This window comes from Arachis stenosperma, chromosome 4 (assembly GCF_014773155.1).
Source record: "Arachis stenosperma cultivar V10309 chromosome 4, arast.V10309.gnm1.PFL2, whole genome shotgun sequence".
Classification (NCBI taxonomy): domain Eukaryota; kingdom Viridiplantae; phylum Streptophyta; class Magnoliopsida; order Fabales; family Fabaceae; genus Arachis; species Arachis stenosperma.
Genome location: NC_080380.1, coordinates 19,452,653 through 19,477,973, shown reverse-complemented (window position 1 = coordinate 19,477,973; position 25,321 = coordinate 19,452,653). Strand labels below are relative to the sequence as shown.

Below are 25,321 nucleotides of genomic sequence, written 5' to 3'. Positions count from 1 at the left end.
GCACGAACTGGTCAAACTCGGAGTGAACCGATACGAAGCGGTCAAATTCGGTGAGAACTGGACCGAACCAAACCTCTTAGTTGAAGGTTGAAGGCGAATCTACGACGCTCTACCTTTCTGCAAGTCTACCGTGCTCTGTATGAACCCTTGCCCCCAAGGATACAAGAAGGATAATCATACCACTGAGCTGGAATGCTTCTTACTAATATATATACAAATTATACTATATATATATATAATAATCTTTTATTTTACTTATATTCAATTTATTTTAATTTTAAAGTCACTCATTTTAAAATCAATTATATTTTATTTAACTATAAATTTTATTAAATATACACAAATTAAAAAGATAAACAAAAAATTTTTATTAATCACAATTTATTTTTTCAATAAATACTTGTAGTATATATATAATAATAGGTAAAGACTCACATGCAGTTGTTTTCATATGAAGTTAATAGTTGAAAATTGTTAGATGATATTTAGTCAAACTTATCAAATCATCTAACGGTTCTTAAATATCAACTTCACATGAAAACAACTATATGTGAGTTTTAACCTATAATAATATAATAAATATAAACTAGAGGTAAATACCAAATCGGTACCCAAAAGATTCTGATGCTGACAAAACGGTACCTAACTTTTGTTATTGATAAAATAATTCCTAAAAGATTTTAAAATTTGACAAGGATGCCCTCGAGCTCGCCGGAGTACATCTCCGGTGAACACAATGCTGACGTGGCCACCGTAGTTTGGTGACCTGGCAAACCCTCTCCAACCCTAACCCTACCCTCCCCAATGCAGTCCCCACCCTTCCCCCTCTAACGCACTCCCCTCCTCTCCCTCCTCAACGATTCTCCCCTTAATCTCTCACACGCCGAAAATGGTTTCCCCTTCTCCTTACAGATTTGTTGTTCCAGTTCTTGTTTTATTGGTGATTTGCTATAATAACAATAGCCAGCCATAGCAGTATAGCTGTCCCCCACCCCGTCCCCGATCTCCCTCCAGCTGAGAAACTGACACTAACGTCTTTTTCAGAATACGAAACGCCATTTTTGCCCAATAGCAAAAGACCAAGGCACACTGAAACGCAATCCCAAAGATAGACTTAGTGACTTGCCCCATTTTGTCCTCCTCCACACGCTCTCCTTCATGAACACCAAACACGCCATCCAAACCTGCGTCCTCTCGCGCCGCTGGAGGAATCTCTGGAAGCTTCTCCCAACCCTCACTCTTCACTCTTTCCACTTCTGGACCTTCAAAACCTTCACGAAATTTGTCTCCATGCTTCTCACCCGCCGCGACACCTCCTCTACCGTCCTCAACCTTGATTTTGAGCGCCATTGTTGCATTGAGCCTCACGTCCTCAAAAGAATGGCCAATTATGCGATCTTGCATAAGGTTTACAACTTAGGTATCTCAGTGAAATTCGATATTGTTCACATTCCTCAGGTGATTTTCTCGTGCAAGATGTTAACGTCTTTGAAGCTTTCTATTTTCCCTAGGGTTTATATCTACGGAAGTATGTTGTTCCCAAAATCGCTGAACTTAACGGCGTTGACGATCCTACATCTTCATCATTTCACGTTCTGTGCTAGCGGTGAAAGTGCCAGTGACAGGGGGAACCGTTGGGGAGGGAGAGGGGGAGTGTGTTACGGAGGGAGAGGAGGGCTGTGATGGGGAGGGAGAGGGAAGGAGAAGTGTCTGTTGGGTAGAGGGAGGGAAGGGGGTTGCGATGGGAAGGGAGAGGGAGGAGGAGTGTGCGTTGGGGAGGGATGAGGGATTAGGGTTTAGGGTGGTTTGGCAAGTCACCAAACATACGGTGGCTATGTCAGCATTGTGTTTGCTGAAGATTTGCTCCGGCAAACTCAGAGACACGCTTGTCAAATTTTAAAATTTTTTAGGAACTATTTTGTCAATAACAAAAGTTAGATACCATTTTGTTAGTGCCAGAATCTTTCGGGTACTAATTTGGTATTTAGCTCATATAAACTAATTAATAAAGTATTAAAATTTGAAAATGATAATTATTTTCATAAAAACAAAATAAAAGTACTTATAATAAAAAAATAATTAAACTTTATATAATTAACCAGTTCGACCAGTAGTCCACCGATTAAACCAGTGACCTAGTGATCCAGTAACCTTACCGGTTCGATTACCAGTTTGGTTCTGACAACTATGATCTAAACTTCAGAACGGCCTTGGACCCCCTCGCATTCTACTATCTTCCACAATCAAAGGACACTAATCAAATAAATCTCTTTGCCTACCTTTCAGCTGCGTCTTAGGAAACTCTTCAACCTATTCCAAGATAACCAAAACCCATTCAATGCAACTGCACGATTGGCCCCTGAACCAAGTAAACTTCCGATCATTTAAATCTAAATCCATTAGCTCCATATCTTATATCCAAGTTTTAAAATCCTCTGTTGATGCTGTTAACATACTAGCTCCTTTCCCTTCTTTCACTTGCACAACCTCATTAATGTCACCCATGGAGCAAATAGGGACTTGACATAATCCAGAGATAAAACTCAACTCTTTTCATATAGTCAGTTTGTCCCCTCTAGCATGCGCACTGTACACCAAGTAGAACACACAATTAAAATTATTGTTCCTCAACACCCATTCCACACACAACCATCTCTCCCCTTTATAGCAATTACTCAACTTAAAGATAATTACACCCACATTAACAATAAACCTCCAGAAGCATCGTTCAAGCTCACAAATTCCCAATCCACCGCATCATTTTTCCAAATTTGCACTACATCAAACTTAGTAACCACCTTCTTCTTTGTCTCTATTAATCCTAACATGTTCAAACTATTTTTTCTCTTAAATTTTTTTACCATATCCAATTTTCCAACACTCCTAAGTCCCTCACATTCCAAAAACTAAAAATTTTTTAAACAGTGTATTACACACTTTATTCCGATTTTTAGGACGACTCCTTCTTACTTTATCCTTTTGTTTTGCTTGCTTTCTTTTTTGTGCAATCACTTCATTCTGAGCTTGAAGAGCAGCCGTAATATCTTCTTCTTCATCATAAGGAACATCTCCTAATTTCACGGCCAAATCCCAAGCTACTCTATTTTCATCCAAGTCTTCATCCCAACTTCCTCCTTGCTTTACCTGGTACGGCTTATTGTCTTCCAAGTCCCTTACAGTCCTTTCCTCTTGGAAAAAATTTTCCTCCAGCAAATTGTTTTCACCCCCTAAATTTGATTCCTCCGCTGCATCATCCCTCATCAAGCTTGCTCCAGTCTTCATCTTGCCACTCACATTAATCCCACTTACTCTGGCACAACATCTATTCAACTTGCCTAGCTCATTCTTAGATATTTCTTTTCCTGCCTTCCCTTTGCTAATAGTGTCATCCTCTACACCAGTCTCATATATTTTTTTTGTCAGTTCCTCATCAGAAATTGTCCTCATCCCAACACCATTTTTTTTGTTTGCTAAACGGTTCTCTGTCACTAGACTCGCCTTTTGCCCGGCACCTCCGACCAACTCCTTCCTGTCACCATTCAGCTCAATAATGGCTCGACAAACTCCTCGCACTTTACTACTCTCCATACCATCGTCCTTTGCCTGACGATCATCACAGCCACCGTCACCAACACCAACAGCCAGCCATCTTGCTTCTTGCCCTCCTATTCCCCCACCATTCTCCTCATCACTGTTGGGCCTCGCGGACTCTACCATAATGTAAAACCCTCACTACCAGAATGTCATGCTTCCGACTGCGCCACTCTGATAGAAAGAAGTATTACGACTACTTTATATACTTAATATTAAAATAGGAGCCTTTGACTCGACACCGTATCGTTGATTTCTTTGAAAACCGAAAATTAATACTTTATCTTAAAAAAAAAAACAGGCATAGATTCATATACAAGACTTCTTACATAATATTTTATAATATAGTATACATATAAAACATATAACTCCTACCCCTCTTACAAAATTGAAATAACAAAGGCGAGGGAAGAAAATAATCTAATTAATACAACAACATATAAACCAAACGCAGTATAACTCTTCATAATGCTTCTTCATCCGATTTCTGAAAAGGTAAAGCTGTAGAAGGGTGAGAACCTAACCACACGGTCTCACCACGGAGTTTCAGAGTTGTTATAAGAAGATATTTAATAAGAAAACTATTTTCGAGCTCAGTGATTATCGCTGCCTTATGAATCTTTTAAAAATCAATAGTTAATAAGTTCAAACCTTTTCAAAGAAACAATATTCAATCTTTTAGAAATCCAAAACCTTTCTTTCAACAACCCCTGTGCGAAGGTCTGAACCTTCCACCTTCCTCTCTCCCAAGATCATGCAGTGCCCTTCACCTGCACCCGCGACCTCCGCCAAAGGAAACTTAGGAATATGCAGAACAATGTACCCACCGTCGCACACCACCTCAAAATTCCGGTGGCGCAAACGAAGCAATGGCCATCCCCAACAAGAATCTGTTGATCTCTCCTATTCGTGTATAACGTCACTGGATTACTTCTAGTTGTGATTACCCGACCCGCCAGGGCTCTAGGCTCGGTTCCATCAGTTGGGCTTGTTTGGTATTGGCCCATACCATACCTCTTCTCTTTGTTATGCTGAGCACATCTATTGGGCCTCTTACAATTTAAACAACCCATATTAGAGTTTACTTTCACCAAATCAGCCTCACTAACCCTTATTCTTCCATAATCCCAGGAGCTAGCTTCATAGGAGGGTTCCATCCAATGGAGCTACGCAAAATATTTTACAAAATTATCCTGTTCAACTACTTTGTATTTTAATAAAGCTCCACATTCAAGTGATTTAACCAATCAAGTCCAATTAAGTCTTTTAAATTCATGCGCTTCTTCTTCTTCTTGTTTCAAATTCACTCACTCTTGATGCTATGTCTTCTTCTTTTTCTCCTTCTTCCTTATCATCCATCTCATCCATCATATCATCGTCATCATGATCATCATCGTTATTGTCATTGTCGTCTTCTTCTAATACATATCGTCATTTTCGTTATCACCATTACTGTTATCGTTATCATCGAATTTTGCTATATTGATGACATTGTCTAATCCAAAATTGATTTGGATGTATTTTTGTTCAAAATTGACTTAGTCTGTGCTTGTTTTGAAACGAGGTCGTTTGTGTATCATCATCATTAAGTAATTTCAGTTCATTTAGAATTTAATTTTTGGCTCATTTTGGATGTAATTTCAATTCATTTCTGAGTGAATTTCTGATCATTCAATTTTGTTTGTGTGCTTATTTTTTAACACTATCATTAAGTAATTTTGGTTCATTCTGGATTTAAATAAGGTGTATTTGGTCTGTGCTTGTTTTGAAACAAATTTTTTTGTGTATTGTCATCATTAAGTAATTTTAGTTCATTCGAAATTTAATTTTCGGTTCATTCTAAATGTAATTTTGGTTCATTTCTGAGTGAGTTAAGGTGTATTTGGTCTCGTTGTTCTGCATAATTCAAAACTCTTTCTCCTGACATCCTCTCTTGAGAGGAATAAAATCAAGAAAAAAGAGAAAAAAATCAAACAAAAAAAAAGAAATAAGAATAAAAAAAACTTCTCAAAACTCCTCATCATGTTCTTCTTCTTCTTGTCTTGTTCATCTTCTCCTACTTATTTTTTCTTCTCATAATTCTTCTTATTTTACCCTCTTAACAATAATAAAAACATGATAAAATCAAACAAAGAAAAAGAAACGCATAATATTGCAAAATTTTTTGATGAATTTGGATGTGTTTTTGTTCATGATTCAATTTTGTTTGTGTGCTTGTTTTCGAATGCAATCACTAAATAATTTTGGTTCATTCTGGATTTAAATAAGGTGCACTTGGTCTGTGCTTGTTTTGAAATGAGTTTGTTTGTGTATCATTATCATTAAGTAATTTCAGTTTATTCTGAATTTAATTTTTGATTCATTCTAGATGTAATTTCGGTTTCTTTCTGAGAAATTTTTTTATCATTCTATTTTGTTTGTGTGTTTGTTTTTGAACGCAATCATTAAGTAATTTCAGTTCATTCTAGATTTAAATAAGGTGCACTTGGTCTGTGCTTGTTTTGAAACGAGTTTGTTTGTGTATCGTCATCATCAAGTAACTTCGATTCATTCAAAATTTAATTTTTGGTTCATTTTGGATGTAATTTCGTTTTATTTCTGAGTGAATTAAGGTGCATTTGGTCTCGTTATTCTGTACAATTCAAAACTCTTTCTTCTCATCTTCTACTATTTATTCTTCTTCTTTTTTTTTTCTTTTTCATCTTCTTTTTATTTCATTTTAATATAGTTCTTCTTGTTTCATTCTCTAGAGAGGAATAAAATTAAGAAAAAGAGAAGAAAAATCAAACAAAGAAGAAGAAGAAATACATAATGCTGTAAAATTACCAAGGAGAGAAGGAAGAAAAGAAAAAAATATAGCATCAGCAGTAACAAAAGAATGAAGATGAAGAAAAAACATACGAAGAAGAAGAAACGCAAAGAAGAAGGAGAAAAAGGAGGAGGAGGACGCAAAGAAGAAGAAGACGACGATGACGACGACGATAATGTAAAACCCCGCGCGTATAATCGCGCTCTTTTAATAAGAGTAAGTTTTATTGTGTTGAGTCTACTACTTGGTTAAATATGGATGCCAATAATACTTAAATGTATAATAGATCTATTTATATTTTTTTATATACTCATTGTCAACAATATTTTATATAATTTTTTAATAACCCCTCTATCAACAAGAAGTTTTTAAACGAAACAACAATATTTGTTTCTACTTAATTTCTAGAACCAGCATACACATGGCTTGAATAGAGACTCATAGACATTAATTAAAAACCTACTATTATACATTATTTGATTGAACTACCAAAAATATTTGTTACCAAGGTAGAAAGACCCGGTTGAAGCGTAGTAGAGGTTAAATTATGAATTTGAGGCTTGCAAAGAGGGTGGGTGCAGCGTAGTAGAGAGAAGGTTGAAGAGAGAGAAAGGTCAAAAAATAGGGGGTTAGAGGAGGTGGTGGTTGCTTAACGGCTTTTTTCTTGTGACACTAAATCTAAAAAAATTAGCTTCCGATGTTGAGAATAATTTCTTGTGCCTGTCGAGAACAATGGGTAGAGTCACTATAAGTGCTATTGAGTATCTGAATATTGACCTCAAGTTATAGAAAAAAGAAAGAGGAATCTTGGTATTCTCTTATGAGAATCATAAGAGGAGAAGATAACTCTTTACAGTTGCATTAATGAAGAGAGAATGTATGGTTAGTGAAAATAACATTGAGAATTACGAGTTTGTAGTAGTAGTGTTTAGATTAAGTTATGCAGAGTTAAAATGATGGTTGATATAAAATAATGGTAGATATGATGGGAACGAAAGAAATGAAAAAAAAAATGTTGAAGAGTGATAACATAAGTATGACCATTGATGGAGGAGTTAATAAAAAATATGTAAAATATTTATTGACAATATATATATATAGTAAATTAGAACAATTTTATAAATATTTTGCACGATTTCATTTGATGGAACTCTCTTATAAAGCTCCATCAAATACTTTGCCAACCTTTACTACTTTGGTATTTCCCTTTGACAATGAAATATAGGTCGTATAATAGGGATATGTGAAAAATTTTGATATATATTTTTTAAAAAAATATTTTTTATTATATATAGCTCATGAAACATATTCTTTTACTATTTTAAATTTATTTTTATTCTATAAATTTATAGATATATAATGACTAGGTCTAACTTTAGATAAATTAGGCTGACTATAAATAACTCCAAAGTGGTTATTGTGGCGGAGGCAAAATCCAGTCCACTTAAATTATGAAATTTAAACACAACTCTTAAGTCTTAACCATTAAACTAGGATTATTTTATATTTTTATATCATATAAAAGAGAAAATTTTAAAGCCAATAATTTTAATTTATATTATTCACCATTTTTATCAGTAGTTTAATATCTTTAGTTAATAGTTTATCACTATTTTTTTAACCAACATTTTGAAATATTATTACTGACTAACTGTTATTGAAAATAATAAATTGTGTTGGTCTTATAGCATTGTTCAAATACTAATTTATAACTGTCCATTTTAGTGCATTTTTTTTTTCATTTTGCGCATTAATTTCACATTCAATTTCTTTAGTAACTCATGTGATTCAATAACTCAATAAGAAAGCTATAAATACATTAACTCGTACTCAGATTTCAAACATTAAAAGAACTACACAAACCATTCTTGAATCCTCCATCTTTCTCTCTTTTTTCATGGTTCTTTAGTAGTTGAATTTTTTCAGTTTCTTTTCTAACTTATACGATTTATTGAATATAAGTATAACATAATTTTTCATCCAATGAAAAAACTAAAAAAGGCGTGTAAATTTAATATACAAGATAGAAATAATATAAATTGTGGGCTAGTGGCAGCTTTCCCATCTTTTTGTGCACATTGTTAAACGTTGTCTTTTGGGCCCTATGGTGAACCCCCGACGCCCCAAGGCAAAGTTAAATGGCTAAACTCAGATGAAGCCACACCAGCTTCGAATTCTAGTGTAATTGTTAGGTTAGTGTGTATGTGATGAGATATGTAGCGGTGTACACGGGTCGAGCCACATCGGGTTTGGCTTAATTCAGACCGGATTTATTCCTAAATTCGATAAAACCTACGCACTTTCGAGTTGAGTGAAAATTGGGTCTTTAGCATGTAAAAATCACCTAATCTCCAACCATTATTTATAGTAAAATTCACTTAAAAAAATAACAAGAACCAACAATTCTCTAAAATTAAAGCATAACCATAATCAATACTAATATTGTCTAATATCACTAAATATTTAAATCAATACAAATAACACAATATTATGCATTAGTCTAAAGTCTTATATATTTTAAATATAAAAAACTAACTTATAATCTTATAATGACTAATAACACAAAATATTAAGGTTTACAATATTTAAATTCTACATAAGATTAGCCATCATCCATCACTAATAACGCAAAAATATTAATTGTGTATGATAACTGGGCTACCGGGTCGAGTTCGGATGACCCAAGCTATGGCTCAGACCTGACCCGAAATAATGACTGGATATATTTTTGAAACCCTTACCCGATCCTAGACCCGATGAAATCACACTAAATTAGCCCCTAGAGTGTTCGGATCGAGTCGGGTCAGGTTATATATACCCCTAGAGATGTGTGTGTAAATGTGTTGTATAACAAAAAAAAATCAATTTAGTTGATTAATTAATTAATTTATTCATCTATTTAAATAAGTATTAATATTTAAATTCTATTTTATATATGTAGTAATTTATAACCAATAATAAATTTTTAAATAAAATTCAAAGTACGAAATATTAATCCATTGTAACATGAAATGGGAAATAACATGGGCAACAAAAAGAAAAAAACAACGCTAAACTTAGATTGGATCTTGGGGGTTGTGACAGTGTAACTCAGTCTCTGTCTAGACTCTAAGATTTCCAGATGGGTCCAAATTAACGGACACAAACCTTGGCGCTATATTAGTAACGTGCAGCTACCAACAAACTATATTAAACTATCCAATAGGCATGATCCTCTTTTTAAGGACAAAGATACAAGAGAGTAGAAACAGGTATATATATAATTCACAAAATCATTTTTTTATACTTCATAACAGATCCAACAAGATTAGTTAACAAACTAGATTACTAGACTAGCTTAAGAAAAAGGAAAAGGAAAAACAACAAAAAAGAAAGTGGGACTTTTGGTCAAAAGCACGAGAGCTCAGTTTCCTTTCCACTTTGCATATTGATTTTTTAATTTTTTTTCCCCCTAATAAAAGTGTCACAAACACAAAAAGGAGGATTCGGCCTTTCCCCCAATGTATCAAACCAAACAATTGAAAGATGATCTTTGTATTCACTTTTCTGGAATATTAATTTAACTCAATATGCATTTGATAGTTTGAATACAATACATACATACAGATTAAGAGACACAAAAATGGATCTAAAATGAGACAATAATGCATATAGGAAACGAAATAATAATGTGAGTAAAAATATCACAATTATTTCAGCCAAAATATACCAAACTAACATAAATGCAAGAGACATCATCAAGAATCCAGAGAGCTAAACCCTGCCCGTTAATATTAGCTAACTATTAAGACATTAGATTTTTCAAAGTTGTAAGGAGAACAACCTAATTAGTGTGTTATTATTATTAATTATTACGTGACCAAGTATATGGGCTTGGCTGAGGTGGACACCCTCTGTTGGAGTTGTTGCTGCTCCATGTTCAGGTCCCTCAGGCTCAGGTAAGGTGTTTCCACGTCACCCTTCGCCGGCGGCATCATGGTTCCGGCCAGGGGCCCAGAGGACGGCCGCCTGGCAGTACGGTAGTAAGGGGAGGAGGACCCGCTTCTGCTCTCCGTCAAGTACACCGGGCCTGACATTGAGGCCCTGAAGGCCCTGGCCCGGGCCTGGTGAACATCATTAACGTTGTTGATGTTATGGTGGTGGTGGGCCCACCTGAACTTGAAGAAGAAGAGGGCATTTCTCCACCAGCGCTTCTTCTTGGCGGGCTTGTGAAGCCTGCTGGTCCTTGAGTCATGATCCTTGGAAATGGGCTTTTGAAGCTTGAAGTGTATGGAGTCTATGGATCTTGATGAAGATGAAGATGTGTCACGCTTGTGCTTCATGGCTTCCTCCAAAACCTGGTTTAGTTAAAAAAAAATTTAAAATAATAGTAATTATTGCATTGTGGTGTTAAAATAAAATAGAGATTTTGATAGTGCTTACTTGGAGATAGTTGATTTGAGGGTCAAAGCCATAGTCACTGAAATGTTGAGGGTCTGGGGACTTGCTAGACATTATGTTTGTTTGTTATGAGCAGAAGCTGAGGAAGGAGAGTGGAGAGAGAGAAAAGAGAACAGAAAAGCATTAGTTAATAATGGGTGGGGTGGGTTCACATTCACAACTTTGGTGCCTAGAATTGAATAAGGTTCATTACGCGGAAACACAGGGCAAGTAGTGAATCCCTGTGTTACTAACTTTGGGTTAATTTTCTCATCCCACAAATGTGAGAGTCACGCCCATAATTAATAATCACCACAACTAGTACTAATATAATATGCTATACGAATACCTCTTACAATACTCTCTCACAGCAGTTATGACCAATTTTTTCTATCCACAAGTAGTTATTTCATCCGTAGAAATTGCCAAATACAAATTTTTTCTATGCAAATTGTTTCTTTTATGATAGCAGGAATGGTGTTTATCCAAAAAAATGTTGCATGAATTGTTAATAATACTAAATAAGTATTAACATGATACATGAGAATTTGGTGTATTAAAATGTTTTTTTAATAAGATTTTGATACTATTCTTATTCCAGTAAGCAAATTCTTTACCAATGAGTTATAGTTCAAATGGCATAATGTTTCCATACTTACTTAGAGGTCGCGAATTCGACTATCACTCGTAACTTCGGAAAAAAAAAAAAAACAAATTCTTTAAATTTACAAGTGAGTCTTGTTGGTCTTGTTGGTGTCAAATAGTTCCCCTGTGCCACATATCAAGAAGTCATGTATATGAATTTGTCTAATAATACTCATAATTTTACCCCCACAAAAAAAAAAGAAGAAGAAATGTGTATCAAACTATATGGCATACTCAGTACAAATTCTTTTCGTAATTATCATACCTACTCTATAATATACAAGTAATATCACTCTCTTTTGTTTTTAGAAAGATAATAATATTGCTCTTGAAAAAATTGCTGGAATATTTGCCCATATTCTTGAATATTTCTATAATAATAAATAAATAAATAAAAGAATAGTTGTGGTAAACTTTTAGGCCAATGATAAAAGTTGACAGATGTGATGGTATACTCGTAGTCAGGTTGGGCCCATGATTAATTGGGTCTCCATTGCTATTTGCTACCCATTTCCTTAGTTTACTATTTGAAACACCGAGCTACTCTGACCCAAAAAAGCCATGTATCAACAAAACTGAATTTGTTCAAACCCAAAAAAAAAAAAAAGAAAAGATTTTCTAACCGATCACACATAATTACCATCATGTCCAAAAAAAAAAAAGAAAACATAATCATTGTTCCGAGATATTACCTAAAACAAAGGTTGATTTGGATTTAGACATAAGGTCCAAATTCTTATGAGTAAAGGTTCTATTTTGACTTTTTGCTAGGACGGTAGTTTATTCAATGTTTTTATCTGAACAGTGATAAAAGTATCTACAAAATATTTTAATGGTTAAGTTAACAAGAGTTTAACCAAATTTTTTAATGAGACTAAATTGAAAAATATTTAAACGTTAAGGTATTTATAAAGTAATAATATAGAACTTAATTATTTTTTTAGAGATGACCTTTGAAGATTATAGGTGATTATTCTCAAATTATCCCATGTTTTAGGCTGGTTACCATTTAGATGGCGATAATCGAAGTAGTGGGAGAGTGTTTGACTTGCTCTCCAAATCGGGTTAGATGCAGTTTTAGAGAGTCCTATTTAAGTTAATCCGATTGAATGGGGAACTATTAAGCTGACTTTAAGCGGCCAAATTTTATACTTATCTTACGTGCCAGAAGAAATATGAGCTGGACTTATATTTTTTAGGCCCACACATGAACAATCACTATCATTAATAATAAATAAATAAATAAGATAGGGTAGGGTTTGGATCCAACTCTATCTCTACTCGCAAGTTAAGATTTTTATATAAATTTAATCTTACTTTACTTGTGGGGTGAGAATATCTCAACTCTAACTCTATCCTTTGTTAATTCGTGGGTATCCGATCCTACCTGCGGATTATAAAAAAGATACAAATAATTTAAAATAAATTTGATTTTTATGTAAAAAAACATATATTAAATTATCAATTAATGATCTTCTTTTATGGGTTAAGGATCTTTTGTATTTAATGAGAGGTATTTGGTTCAACATCTATTTAAAACATATTTTTATATAAGTATATAACCAGTGACGGACCAGAAAATCTTATTAATGAGACAAAATTAGTATATAAAAAATTAAGTTAAATATATTTATATATCATAAATTAAGTATATTAACAAAATTCTAATACTTTAATTAATATATCAAAAAGCATATTAATTAAGAAGTATTTTTTTCTTATTTCAATATTTTGACAATATTACATTTAATATTTAATATTAGTACCTTATCAAATATTTCGTACCAACCAGATTATATATTATGTTTAAAAAAATATTACATCTCAAATCTCAATATATAATTGTGAGAGATAAAAAATATAATAATAAAAAAACAAAAATTCAAACCAAACAATCATAATTGTTTTAAATTTGATCTAAATAATCAAATGGCTTTTTTTTAATTAATCATTCAATTTTTATTATTTAATTACAAAATTGATACTCTATAAAAATTATGATAAAAAATTTTTCAACAAAAATAACATTATACGTAAGACTAAAATTAAATAAATAAAATAATAAAAATCAATAATTTTTAAAAAAATACTAATAATATCTTTTACATTTGAAAAGTTAAACTTAGCTTTACTTAATTAACTGATGATTGGCTAGAGTGGCAATAATTATTATTATTATTATTATTATTATTATTATTATTATTATTATTATATTTTGTTTGTTTGTTTTTTATTATGAGTAAATTTAATTTTTTAATACGAATAAATTAAATTTATATAATACAATAATTTTTGTTGTTATGTTAATATTTAATAATATAAAATTTTTTAACGCATAAATAATTTTTTTAAATATAAGAGCAAATACACATATATTACAATATATATATATATATATATAAGAACTTAATTGGGGGGGGGGGGGCAAATGCCCCAAGACTTTAATGAATGGGTCCGTCACTGTTTATACCTTAGGTAACTGATCAAACTACTAAAGTTATGAGCGTTTAATGAATACTAATTGTGATCAACATAATTAAATCAAGATATATTGAAAGTGATAATGTATGTCTATGTTATCAATTATGTTGTCCATGGCATAATTCTTTGAATAAGACAAGGATACTTGCAATATTATTGATATTTATTGAAAATTTTGTAATTTATTACTCCTCCTATATTATAGTGTATATGTATTTTATCTCTTAATTTTAGTAACGATATTATTCTCTCTTATTTAATAAGGGTCAACTTTTTTATAGTTCATAATAAAAATAATGTATGTTAATTTTGATCCTGAAAGAATATATATAATTTAATTTGTTTTTTCTTTCTTTTAAAAATTCAACATTTTAATTTAATTTTGAAAAGTATACATGAAAATTAGGTTAGATTTAACTTTGTTATCCTTAAATATCATGTATCACAAAAATGTAATAAATGATGATTTTTATCTTATACTACAGATCAGTAAAAATTAACAGAAAGTTTAACTTCGCTAATATTTAAAAATATTTTTAATCAGAGAAAAAATTAAACATTAAATCTTTAAGAGATTAAATTAAATTATTGTGTTTAAAAATCACTTTAAATATTAATCCCTAAAAATATTAAGAGATAGAATGTATAATATGTACATATTTTTCAAAAGATATATATATATATATATATATATATACACGAGCTAAACTTCATATAAATTTGAGTTGAAAGTGTAAAGTATAATTCTTTTCTTGTTAAACAAAATATTTTTTAATTATTTTTAATATTTTTTAATTATATAATGTATTTAAAATATTTTTTTCTTTTAATAAATAATAATATGTATCATTTTTAAATTCACTACAAGAATATATATTAAAAATAAGACTGAACATACTGACATGTGATAGTATTTATATGTGTCAGAAAAAAACCTTTTATCTTTTATTAAGTCACGGTTTGTCACAAAAGATACAAAAGTTTACGAGTAGTGTATCCAAAATATATCTGACATATAAACACGACAACGTAGCAAAGTATCCATACTTCATACTTACTGTAAGGTCCCACATCGGTTGGGGAGGAGAACGAAGCATGCCTTATAAGGGTGTGGATACCTCTCTTTAGCATCACGCGTTTTGACGAGTTAGTGTGGGGGGCTTCGGCTGGCATCCCTATCGTCAAAGGTAAAACCGTGAGGGCTTGTGTGCCAAAACGGACAATATCGTGCTAGCGGGTGGTCTGGGCTGTTACAGATGGTATCAGAGCTAGAACCCAGATCGTTGTGCCAGCGAGGGCGCTGGGCTCCCTTAGGGGGTGGATTGTAAGGTCCCACATCGGTTGGGGAGGGGAACGAAGCATGCCTTATAAGGGTGTGGATACCTCTCCCTAGCATGATGCGTTTTGACGAGTGAGTGTGGGGGGCTTCGGCTAGCATCCCTATCGTCAAAGGCAAAACCGTGAGACCTTGTGTGTCAAAGCGGACAATATCGTACTAGCGGGTGGTCTGGACTGTTACACTTACAAACTTAAATAAAAAAATATAACCTGTTCTTGTCTGGATACCGGTGTTGAGCTGTACGTCAGTTTCCTATCAGTTGAGATAAGCTCGGCGATCTAAGCTGGTTGGGTTGTATCCTCAAGAATCTGGACTCGAGCATGGTACCTGCAAAAGGGACTCCGACGCCCAAGTCAGTAGAGTAAAAGATTGAGTAAAAGTGGATGAGAATGAATAATGTCTCGATGAGTGTACTAGGTTTCTTTTTCTTGTGTGTTGTTTAATTCCTTGACCTGGCTTTATAACGTGATTTGCTCGTTTAGTGGTCCGTTAGTCTCCGTGATTCTTGTTTGTTGTAGTCCGAGATTGAGTGGGAAGGTTTGAATCCGAGATCTGCGGGATGGGATTTGCTTGAATTGATTCGTTGAGCCAAGGTATTGTTCGATCTTATCTGACTTTATGAAGGTGCAGTACACAGCCCCCAAGCTTGACTTGGTGTTTTTGCAGCAAGTTAAGCTTATTGTTATGTTTTATACCTCGGCGTAGTAAGATATTTTAGAGCCCCCAAGTTCAATGCGCGTGTCATGCTTGGGTTTTTAAAAAATTGTTTGTTTTTTTAAAAAAACTGAAAGTAAAGATGAAATTGATTTGAAAGTAAATTGATCTTTTTACCTTGTAAACTGGGCTGTAATAAATTGCTTGGTTTTACTATATTAGAATCGAACCGTTTTGCATTTGGGCGCGTGATTGCTGTTGTTTCCACTTCCCACTAAGATAGTGGACTTGCAATTAAACCTGTATCCTTAACGGAACATAATTTCAGTTTGCCAAAAAAAAAGTGTGGTTAGTTCCCAGGAGTCATGTCTTTCAGAGGTTAGTTTCCTGTCTCTTAGTTTCTTCTGTTTTGTTTTATTTCTTCCCTTCTTACTAATCCTCAAAGAAAAAATAGTTAGACAAAAAGAGAAAGAGAAGATTAAGGTAGTCGAAGTAAATAAGGATATCCCTTATCATTAGGTTCACGATGATGTGAAGACTCATGTTTCTTCATTTTGTGATCCTGAGTCTATTCATTCTCTGGGTATTGAGGGGTTTGTTAGGGCTGGGTCGAATGTTCGTGTTGAGCTGCTCCCCTGTTTTAGTGAGGAACGGGTTTGTGAGAGGCGGGGAGACTAGAGCTAATTTTATATGTATGTCCCTGTTTGACTGAGTTGTGTGTGCGTTTACCTTTCTCGGATTTTGAGTGTAGGGTTTTGACCCAGTTGAACTGTGCCCCCATCGCAGTTGCATCCAAACTTGTGGGCCTTCTTGCGAGCCTTCGAGGTTCTGATGAATTTTCTTGACTTTCCCCCTTCGTTGAATGTTTTCTTTTCTCTGTTTCAATCTAAAGGGGTTCGCAAAAGGTTGTGGGTCTGTTTGAGTAGTTTTCCTGGTTGCTCCCTATTTTTGCTGTATAAGTCTTTTTTTAAAAATTTCAAGTCAATATTTGTCAAAGTTCGGTCGTCAAAATCTGTATATCCGTTTTATCTGGATGATAAGATGATAGAGAAATTTCCTTTGTTTTGGTGTTTGGAGCCTTTACAAATTCTAGAGGTTGATGAGAGGAGTGAGGAAGAGGATTGTCTACTAGAGTATCTTATTGAGAATTTTGCTGAGAGGGAATGTTTGTGTATCCCCGACCTATTAAAATTTGAGGCGAAAAATGACATGAATGGGCTGTAATTGTATATAGGTAACTGGAAATTTTGTGTTTATGTTCTCTTTGGCTTCGTATTTTGCTAATCTTCGGATTTCTTTGTTGTAGGTAGTAAGTTGCCAAATCTTAATTCGGCTAAATTCCAAGCTTATTTGAAGAAGAAAACTGAAAAGGGTGGTAGCGCTTCTGGTCTGGTGAAGGATACGGATAGTGATGCTACTTTTTCTGCTGCTCAGGCTCCCCCTTCCCCAAAATGGAGAAGGACCGAATCCGATAGGTATTTGGAGATGGTTTCTGAGGGCGATCAGAATATTGCTGCGAAGTCTGTATTTAAGCGGCAACGCCGTATGCATGATTTTCTACCTGGTGCTAGTTCGCATTCACTTTGGAGCGACCAATTCCCCCTTTCAGAGCTTGCAGATCGTGTTTCTCAGTATCCTGGTGACATGGTTTTCACTCGTCGCGTAGGGCTAGAGGGGATGGCCAAATTTATTCAGGTATCCTTTCTGCCGATTTTCCTTCCGTTCTTGTTTAGTTTGTATAGTTATATTAAAATCTGTGATCATGCAGATTGTTGCTTCTCGATTATTGTGCGTTGGTCGCACAACCGAGCTTTTGAGTTCCGAACAGCAGGTTATGATCGAGAAAGCTGTGTTTTGTGAATGTTTGTTGAAAGAAAAGGAAAAGGTTATTGTCGATGTGACCACTAAGATGAAGGAGAAAGAGGATGAAGTGGTGGATCTGAATGAGCAGAACAAATTGCTGAAGAAAGAAAAGGAAGACGAGGTGGGGCGTCTTCAGGAGCAAATTAGAGTGCTCCAGGCTGATTTCAAGGAAAATGACAAGGTTAAAGGTGAAATGACTGATCGTCTGAATGAGCTTGAGGAGGAAAAGATGGACATGATTATTGCTGGGTTTGACCGTGCTGTGCTGTCAGCCAAGTTTCATTGTTCTCCCCGGATTTTGATGTCGGGAAGCTCAATGTGGCGAAAATTGTTATTGACGGTCACCTTGCTGATGATGAAAGTGTTGAAGATCAGGCCGAAAGTGTTCCTCCTCATTGATAAAGAATTTTTATGTTGTTTTGTGATTCTTCGTTTTAATTGGAGTGTTTTGAACTTTACTTCCGACTTGTTGTTGTCAGCTTTTGACTTGTGGATATTTGCACTAGCCTTTGTATGCTAGTTGTTTTGTCTAATAGATATTCCTTTGCTTGCTCAATTGTCGTTTCCGACTTCATAGAGTCGGTTTGTTATTTTTTGTTATCAATTCGTGAGGCTTGTTTAATAGACATGCATTCTGCGTTGTTTTTGGTTATATGCATGGATAATTTGAAAATTGATCTTTATTGGACTTGTTTTGACATATGAGGTAGTCGGCCTCGTTAAAACCCGTCCAAGTAAAACCCTCCTTAGGGAAAAACCTCGTGATCAGGAAAAAGAGTACCTGGCCAGCTCATATTTGTATTGAAAAGATTCAACTGTAGTACATTTTTAGTGATGAAATGTTCCAAGTGTTGGGGAGGGGCGTTCCTTCTAATGTTTCCAGGCAGTATGCTTCCTTTCCGATAACTTTAGAAATTCGAAAAGGTCCTTCCCAATTCGCGGCTAACTTCCCCTGTCCTGGTGGTTTTCGGACTTCCTCCATTTGTCGCAAGACCAAGTCTCCTTCTTGTAGTATTCTCGGTCTTACTCTTTTGTTATACTGCTTCCTTATCGTTGCTTGCATTGCTTGCTGTCTTAGTTCGGCTAGGCTGCGTTCTTCGCCAATTAGGTCGAGCTCGGTTGCTCTATCTTCTGAGTTGTCTCTTTCGTTGAAGTATTTGGTTCTACTGGATCCTTGGCTGATTTTGACTGGTATCATACATTCTGCGCTGTATACTAGTCGGAATGGGCTTTCATTTGTCGTTGTGTGAGGTGTTGTGTTATAGCTCCATAGTACTTTTGGTATGAGCTCAGCCCATCGTCCCTTAGCATCTGTTAATTTCTTTTTTAATGCCTGCAAGATGACTTTGTTAGCTGCCTCTGCGAGCCTATTTGTTTGTGGGTGCTCGACAGAGGAGAAGTGGTGTTTGATATGCAGGTCTGTGAGATATGATGCAATTTTTTTATCCGTGAATTGCCTACCATTATCATATACGATTTCTCTAGGTAAACCAAATCTGCATATGATTGATTTCCAAATAAAATTTTGTACCTTTTCGGCCGTGATCCTTGCAAGAGGTTGTGCTTCCACCCATTTCGTGAAATAATCAATAGCTACTAGTAAAAATTTTACATGTCCTGTAGAGACTGGGAATGGTCCGAGTATATCCATCCCCCATTTGTGGAAAGGCCAACTGATGGTTGATGTATGTAGGAGTTCGGCTGGGTTGTGGATAAGTGGCGCGCATTTTTGGCACGCGTCACAGCTTTGTACCTTGTCTCTACAATCTTTTTTCATCGTCGGCCAGTACTATCCATCTCGTAGTATTCTCGCAACTAGGCTTCTATTTCCAGTGTGATTCCCACAGATTCTGTCATGTAACTCATTCATGGTGGTTTCTGCTTCTGCTGGCCCAAGACATTTCAGGAGAGGTCTGGAGATTCCTTGTTTGTATAGCTCGGCTCCCAGTAGAGTATACTGGCTTGCCTTGTATCTGAACGCCCTTGGTTTCTCGCCTTCTAGTATCTCTCCATTTGTTAAGTATGCGATGAATATTTTTCGCCAATCTTCTTCCTCCTGTGAGATACTAAAAACTGATTTTGCATCTAAGCTAGTTTCTGTTAGTGTAATATGGTGCAGCTTATCCGTTTGTTCAGTTATCCTATGTGTGGCTAGTTTTGATAAAATATCGGCTCTGTAGTTTTGATCTCTAGGTATGTGTAGTATTTCGAAATTTTGAAAAGACTTTATTAGGGATTTGATCGAGTTTAAATATTTTTTTAAGATTGTATCTCGTACCTGAAATTGGCCGTTTACCTGTTGTACCACAAGTAGTGAGTCACAGTGTACAGTTAGGTTGGAGATCTCTACTTCCTTGGCCAGTCGTAGGCCTGCCAGTAAAGCTTCGTATTCGGCTTGGTTGTTTGTCGCTTGAAAGAGGAATTTGATCGACTGCTCGGCCTGGACCCCTTCCTCGTCCTTCAAAAGGATTCCCGCCCCGCATCCATTTTCGTTTGACGTTCCATCTACATATAGTTCCCATACTTTGGGGTGCTCTTCTTTGTCTGTGAATTCTGTCACAAAGTCGGCTAAGGCTTGAGCTTTAGGTGATCATCTTGACTGGTATGATATGTCAAATTCAGAGAGCTCAATTGCCCATTTTGTCATCCGTCCCGCTAAGTCTGGTTTTTATAGTATTTGTCGTAGGGGGACCTGTGCAGACTATGATCGGATGTGTCTGGAAGTAATGCCTCAGGCGCCGAGCTGTAATCACCAAACCGAATGCTAGTTTTTCTATTGTTGGATATCTTAGTTCGGCATCTTGTAAGACTTTGCTTACAAAGTATACTGGGTGTTGCTCTTTCCCTATTTCTGTTACAAGCACAAAACTGACAGTGTTAGCTGAAATTGAAAGGAACAGTAGTAGTGGTTTACCTTGCTTTGGTTTCTTCAATATAGGCGGTGATCCCAAGATTTGTTTAAATTTAGAAAATGCTTTTTTGCAATCGTTTGTCCATATGAATTTTTCTGGTTTTTTCATGGTCTTGAAGAAATGATAGGATCTTGTTGCTGTGGCTGGTAAGAATCTTGATAAGGCGGCCAGGCATCCTGTTAATCGTTGTACTTCTTTAATCGTCTTTAGTGATTACATATTTAAGATGGCTTGGCACTTATCCGGATTGGCCTCTATGCCTCGGTTTGTTAACAAAAATCCGAGGAACTTTCCCCCTCTGTACACCAAATGCACATTTTTCCAGGTTTAATCTCATGTTATGTGTTCGGAGTTGTTGGAAGGCTTCTTTTAAGTCGGCTTTGTGCTGTTCTTTTGAGCTGGACTTGACAACCATGTCATCAACATAGATTTCAATGTTTCTTCCGATTTGTTCTTTGAATATTTTGTCCATTAGTCTCTGATAAGTGGCACCTACATTTTTTAGTCCGAAGGGCATTACTTTATAACAAAAGTTACCTTGGTCGGTTATGAATGTTGTCTTGTCCTCGTCGTTTGGTGCATTTGGATCTGATTGTATCCAGAGTAGGTGTCCATAAAACTCAGCACTTTGTAACATGAGGTGTTGTCTACAAGTCTGTCAATGTTTGGCGATGGATACGAGTCTTTTGGGTAAACCTTGTTCAGATCTGTGAAATCCACACACATTCGCCATTTTCCTGAGTTTTTTCTGACCATGACGATGTTTGCTAACCAGGAAGAAAACCGAACTTCTCTGATAAAATCCACATCGAGTAGTTTTTGTGTTTCTATTGCTGCTGCACTTCTTCTTTCAGTTCCCAAATTGCGTTTTTTCTGTCTTATAGGTCGGGCGTTGGGGTTGACTGCCAGCTTGTGGCAGATGAAGTTTGGATCGATCCCTGGCATGTCAGCTGGGGTCCAGGCAAATAAATCGGCATTGGCTTTCAAAATGCTCTTCAGATGTTGTTTTGTTTCTGCAAAAAAAGCTGAAATGATGTTAGTGTATTGATTTTCTGTATTTAAATCTAATTTTTCGAGATCGTCTATTGGAGAAGGACGACTATGATCGTCCCTAGGGTCCATTTCGGTCAGGCGCGGGATGTGCTCCGAATTGTATACTAAATTAATCCTCGGAATGGCTTCCTTTTCGATCTTTTTTAAGCTTGCATTGTAGCACTGTCTGGCTTCCTTGTGGCTAGCGTGGACTGTTGCTATTCTGTCATCCTACAAAGGGAACTTGACACACAAATGAATGGTGGAAACAATGGCTCCGAAAGAGTTAAGGGATGGACGTCCCAAAATGATATTGTAAAGGCTAACACAGTCGACCTCTAGAAATTGGATGTCCAGTATTTTGGAGTTTGGGTGTTCTCCTAATGTCGTCCTCATCCAGACATAACCTGATATGGGGACTCTTTCGCCCGAGAAACCTGCTAGTTCTCCTGCTGATAGCTGTAGTGACTTATCGCTTAATTGCATCTTTTTGAACGTGGAGTAGAACAAGACATCTGCACTGCTTTCTGGATCGAGTAACACCTTTTTGACAGTCAGTTCTCCCATACTTAATGAGATTACTACTGGGTCGTCTAAGTTTGGGGTTCTTGATTTGAAGTCAGAAGCACTGAAACTGACGTCGGCCGAGGAGGTCGGAATGGGAGAGTTCTGCTGAGTTCCTTCCATTGTCATCATGGCTCTGTAACTTCGCTTCCTTGATGTGTTTGTTATTCCTCTTCCAGCGAAACCTCCTGAGATGTAGTTTATGATCCCTTTGGAGGTGGGGGTTTCTACTGGGTCCCGCCATGTTCCTTTTTCTCTGTGTTTCGAGCTATACTTTGGCTTGTTCATGTCAGTTGTCTCCTTCTGATTCCTGGAGCTGATGTATTTGTCCAGTAGCCCCTGTCTTGCCAATCTTTCCAATAGGTCCTTAGCTGCCACACACTCGTCCATGGTGTGGCCAAATTTCTGGTGGAATGCGCAATGCTTCCCTTTGTCTATGTACTTTTGGTCTTAGTATGTTCCTGCTTTAACTGGTGGCTTTATGAGCCTGTTGTGTAATATGTCCTTTATTATGTCCTCTCTTCTTGTGTTAAACCTGGTATAAGAATCAAATTTTGGATTTAGTTTAAGAGTTTTTCTATGATCTTTAATATTAGACCTGCTCGACTTGTCATCGTCTTTTCGTGGCGGTGGTTTTTCATTCCTTCGTGTTTCACGCAGTTTCTCTATTTCAATTTGTCCCGTGGCCTTGTCTCGGAATTCCTCTAATGTCTTTGGTTTGGCTACAGCTATGGCTTCCTGGAACTTTCCTGGTCGGAGGCCGCTTTTGATGGCATGCAATTGCACTTCAGGGTTCAAGTCGGGGATTTCCATGGCCGCCGTGGTGAAGCGCGTCATATAATCCTTTAGGCTTTCATGCTGTCCTTGCCTGATCGTGCTGAGATAATCCGAGTTTCTCACATAGATTTTGGATGCTGCAAAGTAATTGATGAACATCTTGGCGAATTCGTCAAAGCTGGTTATGGACCCTACAGGCAAATTAAAAAACCATAATAAAGCAGCTCCGTCTAAAAAAGTAGAAAAAAATCGGCATAAAATGGGGTCACAATCACTGCTGAGGAACATCATGGACTCGAACTTGGTGACGTGGACTTTAGGGTCCCCGATCCCCTTATATGGTGTCAGGGTCATCGGGAGCGTAAAGTTCTGAGGCATTTTATAACTCAATATCTCCTCGGAGAACGGATTAGCTCGTCGCCTCCCGGTCTTGGGGGGAGTCTCTCCTGTCTTAGCGTTGGACTCCGACTGATGCTCTTCGTGCTGTTCAGCGTTTGTCCTTTTGTTATCGACCTTCCGATCTCCGTTGTTTTGCATTGCCGCCAGTAATTTGGCCATCCGCTGATTTTCTGCTAGGAGTGCAGCATTTGCGGCCGAGAGATCGGCATTAGTTCGGGGGGGGGGGGTTGTTGAGTTTCCAAATGATCGATCATAATGTCCTTCCTGCAAGGAAAAATGAGCACAAAGGTAGATGCAGATGAGTTATGAGAATATGAGTGATCATGGGCGAAGTTGGACTATTCTGTCCCACGGTGGGCGCCAAATGTTCTTGTGCGAATACCGGTGTCGAGCTGTACGTCGATTTCCTATCGGTTGAGATAAGCCCGGTGATCTAAGCTGGTTGGGTTGTATCCTCAAGAATCTGGACCCGAGCGTGGTACCTGCAAAAGGGTCTCCGACGCCTAAGTCAGTAGAATAAAAGATTGAGTAAAAGTGGATGAGAATGAATAATGCTTCGATGAGTGTACTAGGTTTCTTTTTCTTGTGTGTTGTTTAATTCCTTGACCTGACTTTATAACGTGATTTGCTCATTTAGTGGTCCGTTAGTCTCCGTGATTCTTGTTTGTTGTAGTCCGAGATTGAGTGAGAAAATTTGAATCCGAAATCTACGGGACGGGATTTGCTTGAATTGATCCGTTGAACCGAAATATTGTTCGATCTTATCTGACTTTATAAAAGTGCAGTCCATAACCTATCATTAACATTCGTTTTTATTTAACATATCATGTTATTAGAAGTTATAAGTACATATATATAACAACATCTTTATAAATAATTTAGATCTCTGCATCAAATTTTGTTTTGTCACTTTTTTCTACAAATTAAATGTTAGCCGGAGAGATCTTGTCATCGCATTTCCATTTTGGTATTAAAAAAAATTATATGATGCATAAAATTTAAGAGTTAATAAATTAAAATAAAAATTTCAGTAATTCTAATAACACAACCTCATTCATTAAAACATAACCTCATTCATTAAAACATGATTATCCAATTATCGTAAAATGTATATAGTTCATCTGATTTTATTTTCACTATTTATATTTTCATATAATTTTTTTAAAAAAAATCAAAACCAATCAAGTATGATTCTTAGATTTTAATAAGTGAGAGGAGAAGGATTCACCATAGAAATTATTTTCTTTGAATTTTTTTCTTTTAATCTTGTGACTCAAATTTAAAATACAAAATTAACATACGAATTATATTTTCTATATAAAATATATTAGCATTGACATAAACATGCTTACATCCAATAAAAAATAATAAATATATATACCGTATCATTAACTTCAATTTTTATTTAATATATTACGTAATTATTAGTCGTTGAGAGTATAATATGTAGAGTTTTGAGATTACTAATAATTATCTACATTAGCCTACAATTCTATTACATTATTGTTCATACCCTGGCCCAATGTTAAGGGCCCAGGTCCAATCGAAAGGCCTGATCCAATAGATTAAGCCTAACAAAACACCCACCTCCATTCAAGAGGTCGGTGTCAACCCCGACTTGGTACGAAGAAGTCGGTTGTGAGATTAGCTGGCAGATAAATACTCATTCAAATGGGTAACCGCCCCTGAAATCTCTCTAACCACTTCATAAAGCCATATCTTAACCTCCCTAAGATAATGGGACGGTTATTATCCTAAAGATACGGCACTACTCCAACGGTGGTTATTGGCTCACCACTATAAGTACACTGACACACCTCAGGTATTCCTAAGTCC

General features: G+C 35.9%; 3 protein-coding genes across 3 annotated transcripts; 1 reads left to right on the top strand and 2 right to left on the bottom strand.

Annotated features, from left to right (window-relative positions):
* Window positions 1-889: 889 nt before the first annotated feature.
* Window positions 890-1,683, top strand: LOC130974737 (putative F-box/FBD/LRR-repeat protein At4g13965). Its single transcript, XM_057899592.1, has 2 exons — window positions 890-940; window positions 1,045-1,683. Exons 1-2 carry the CDS (start codon window positions 890-892, stop codon window positions 1,681-1,683), a joined length of 690 nt encoding a protein of 229 aa, XP_057755575.1.
* An 8,323-nt stretch (window positions 1,684-10,006) lies between these two features.
* Window positions 10,007-11,041, bottom strand: LOC130976866 (uncharacterized). The gene is made up of 2 exons (XM_057901811.1): window positions 10,823-11,041; window positions 10,007-10,737 (listed from the first exon to the last, which is right to left on the bottom strand). Exons 1-2 carry the CDS (start codon window positions 10,892-10,894, stop codon window positions 10,252-10,254), a joined length of 558 nt encoding a protein of 185 aa, XP_057757794.1. The 5' UTR covers window positions 10,895-11,041; the 3' UTR covers window positions 10,007-10,251.
* A 10,935-nt stretch (window positions 11,042-21,976) lies between these two features.
* Window positions 21,977-22,699, bottom strand: LOC130974736 (uncharacterized). Its single transcript, XM_057899591.1, has one exon. It carries the CDS (start codon window positions 22,697-22,699, stop codon window positions 21,977-21,979), a length of 723 nt encoding a protein of 240 aa, XP_057755574.1.
* Between the last annotated feature and the right edge of the window lie 2,622 nt (window positions 22,700-25,321).

Bases quoted from the DNA above. Each gene is read 5' to 3' on its own strand.
- LOC130974736 (XM_057899591.1), bottom strand. From the start codon at position 22,699: ATGGACGAGTGTGTGGCAGCTAAGGACCTATTGGAAAGATTGGCAAGA.
- LOC130976866 (XM_057901811.1), bottom strand. From the start codon at position 10,894: ATGTCTAGCAAGTCCCCAGACCCTCAACATTTCAGTGACTATGGCTTT. The intron at 10,738-10,822 runs GTAAGCACTATC...TAACTAAACCAG, and splicing joins CTCAAATCAACTATCTCCAA to GTTTTGGAGGAAGCCATGAA.
- LOC130974737 (XM_057899592.1), top strand. From the start codon at position 890: ATGGTTTCCCCTTCTCCTTACAGATTTGTTGTTCCAGTTCTTGTTTTA. The intron at 941-1,044 runs GTGATTTGCTAT...CGTCTTTTTCAG, and splicing joins TTCCAGTTCTTGTTTTATTG to AATACGAAACGCCATTTTTG.